Genomic DNA, 2,895 nt, shown 5'->3' with positions numbered 1-2,895 from the left:
GATTTAACCAAGTCCTGAACAGTATTTTCTTGTGGAGAATCAGTGTCCACTAGAGTGTCTGCAGAAGTGTCCATTTGCGTGTCATTACAATTTTCACTTTGATTGCATGGTGCTGAAAAAAAAAATTGATTATGATTTTTATTATAGATTTAGGCATTCGATATTTTGTGCAGTTGAATCATGATAGGAATCACGTATTAATTGATACTTATGATTGATTTACGGGCAAAATTGCTCACATTTTTGGCCTAGTTTTTGGCGTCAACGATGTTGAATGCCATCGAGCTAGCCATCGAGAAATGCAATTCAATAAGAATGTAATTCGATCTAGCATTCGATAAATAAAATCAATTGCTAAATAAAGACGAAGTGTGACTTGTGTGTATGATTTCTAAATTATTTTTGAATTTTTTTTAATTGATTGGTGTACATAATGTTACCATTATTACTACTCATTGTTCATTCATTAATAACTACTTTAATTGATGTGACAGTCTTACACTGTTTAAAAAACTTGAACTTTTTCACAAAGTAAAAATTACCTGGTACTGATTGAGTTTGAGCTGTTGGTGCTGTAGCTCCAATACTGGCACTGGTGGCCATCGTCTGTGGCAACACCAAAGATCCAGCTTAATCTCGAACAGTATTTTCTTCTTGACAATCAGAGTCCACTCCAGTGCTACCTCCAGTGTCCACTAGAGTATCCATTCGTGTGTGAGTTAAGGCGTCACCAGACCTAGCACCAGACATTTCACCTCTAGTTTCACCTTGATTGTCTGCAGCTGAAAAAATATTTACGATTTAGATTAGGATCACCCTTGAAATTGATTACCTTTGAAGTCTAGTTTGAAGCTATCAAATATAAAATTCGACCAAGCCATGAACCAAGCCTTTTCGGCTAGCTTTTCGGTATTGTCGATCAAACGAACTTTTTTTACTTTTCGAGTTTTATACAAATAATGTGATTTGCCTGGAGACCGGAGCGTTATTCCATGGCTTATAACTCAAGCTGAGTGAAAGATTCCTCACTTTCATGACGAGAATAACTTTCGGAGAATTCGAATTTCCTGATTTGACAAAGTGATAGATCTCACTGTTCAGAGAAACTCAGAATATTGTATAAATACATCATTTTTTTCATTGGTCTAGCTCTAGTAAGAATGTTTCAAATGAAAAAAAATCAATACTTTTTTTTTATCGAACTGATTGTGATTCATCAACAATATGAACATGAAATTTGTTAAGTTCATCTCAAACGTCAATGTGTTTTGTTGTACAGAACAACGCTAGGAACAACGCTTCATTGGATGTACAAAACGTCAGAGCGAATGAATCGCAACCCAGATCGCAACAGTTTCAAGCTAGGTTTCAAGAAACTGTTTGTGAAACGATAACGCTGTGTGTGTCAAACATAAATCAATTATTTAGCCGATGGTCATAAAGAAATATTTAAGTAAATCAACACATTGACAAGTTTCTATCGAAAATAAACATCAATGTTTTTGCCTCGCCAAACAAGAGATTATTATTGGCAAATCAAAGATGCATGGGAAGCAATCGTTTCAACGAAATGTAAACATATAGATGCTAGAATAGATGTTTATAATTCCTATGAAAAAAAGACTCAATTATAAAGCTGTCGAACTTCATCTCTGTCGCTTTCTCACTTACTGCTACAATCCCTTTATTGGTGTGCTTGCCGTCATCAATGCAAGCAAATACAATTTCTCAATTAATTACCTGGCAAACAATTCATCCGAAAAAATGTTGATACACGTTCTTGTATACGTTGACTTGAACATAATTTCGCCCGTTCATGCAATCGCTGCTGATTGTAAAGTTTTGGTGACACATTTCTTCGTCGCATTTTATATACCATTGCCTCTCGAAAGTTGACTGGAAATTAACAAAAACAAATTATTTTCTCAATATTAATTTGCAATGAACCATAAGAATTCAATCTAGAATTTAGTTCAATTATTCAAATTCAATAATTACAGATGAATTTTTGTATGCGGCAATGATACCATCCTTCACTTGGAAAGTGGTTAAATAGACTGGCATGGGCATTTGGTTGGTAATCGACACGCGGTATTCCGTTATCAAAGGCATCAACATTGTCGGTATAAAAAACCTCAAACAGCTTTCCTCTGTTTATCCCGTTGTTGATAATATTGTGCATATGTAAATCCAATTTGATCCATGTATATGGAACGACGACATGCTCACGCTTTTCCAAAATATAAACGATGAAATACATTTTGCGAAATTGGGACTATAGATTGGGTCTAGGGTTGGGTTCGTTTTGATCTGTTTTTCTATGGAGAAAAAAATCATGGACTAGATCATGGAAAAAGAAAAAAAATTGAATTAATGTTGAGCATCATTTCTATATAGATCAATATTTGTCAAAGAAAAATATAAACTAGAATAAAAAATTCAAGTGGATTCAGTAAATATTAATCTAGATATTAATAGAATCGCTTACTCTAGCACGTCAGTTAGCACATTTTGTACTTCCGATAAAACATTGGAAGGCTTGGCACGCTCAATATCAGGTGACTGTACAGTGTACACTAGACTTAGCACTAGACTGAACGTCTAGCTCTAGGTCTAGCTGTTCGTTATCTATTGCGGTATTTTCAAGGTTATTTTGAGCACATGTAAAAATATGCTTGCAATAATTGCTTACTCTCCAGCACGTATCAAACGTGCAAGTATATTTGATTGGACAAAAAGGGCACTTGGCGGAACACTTTACGTTGTTATTAATGTTCGAAAAATTGGACAAGAGATTAACATTGGTTTCAATATCCAATGTAATTTTAATGTTTCCTTCTGAGTATTTGTTCTCAAAATATAAGTTGATTCTTCTAACGAAAGACTTTTGCAGGT

General features: G+C 34.5%; 1 protein-coding gene across 1 annotated transcript; it reads right to left on the bottom strand.

Annotated features, from left to right (window-relative positions):
- Positions 1-630: 630 nt before the first annotated feature.
- On the bottom strand, positions 631-2,538 carry LOC129572583 (uncharacterized). Its single transcript, XM_055452575.1, has 4 exons — positions 2,489-2,538; positions 1,999-2,340; positions 1,741-1,896; positions 631-782 (listed from the first exon to the last, which is right to left on the bottom strand). Exons 2-4 carry the CDS (start codon positions 2,258-2,260, stop codon positions 631-633), a joined length of 570 nt encoding a protein of 189 aa, XP_055308550.1. The 5' UTR covers positions 2,261-2,340; positions 2,489-2,538.
- Between the last annotated feature and the right edge of the window lie 357 nt (positions 2,539-2,895).

This window comes from Sitodiplosis mosellana, unplaced genomic scaffold, assembly GCF_009176505.1.
Source record: "Sitodiplosis mosellana isolate CC-2019 unplaced genomic scaffold, AAFC_SMos_1.0 Smas_scaffold_5237, whole genome shotgun sequence".
In the NCBI taxonomy this organism is placed as follows: domain Eukaryota; kingdom Metazoa; phylum Arthropoda; class Insecta; order Diptera; family Cecidomyiidae; genus Sitodiplosis; species Sitodiplosis mosellana.
Note: the sequence above shows the minus strand (reverse complement) of the source record. Positions and strands in the feature narration are given on the sequence as shown.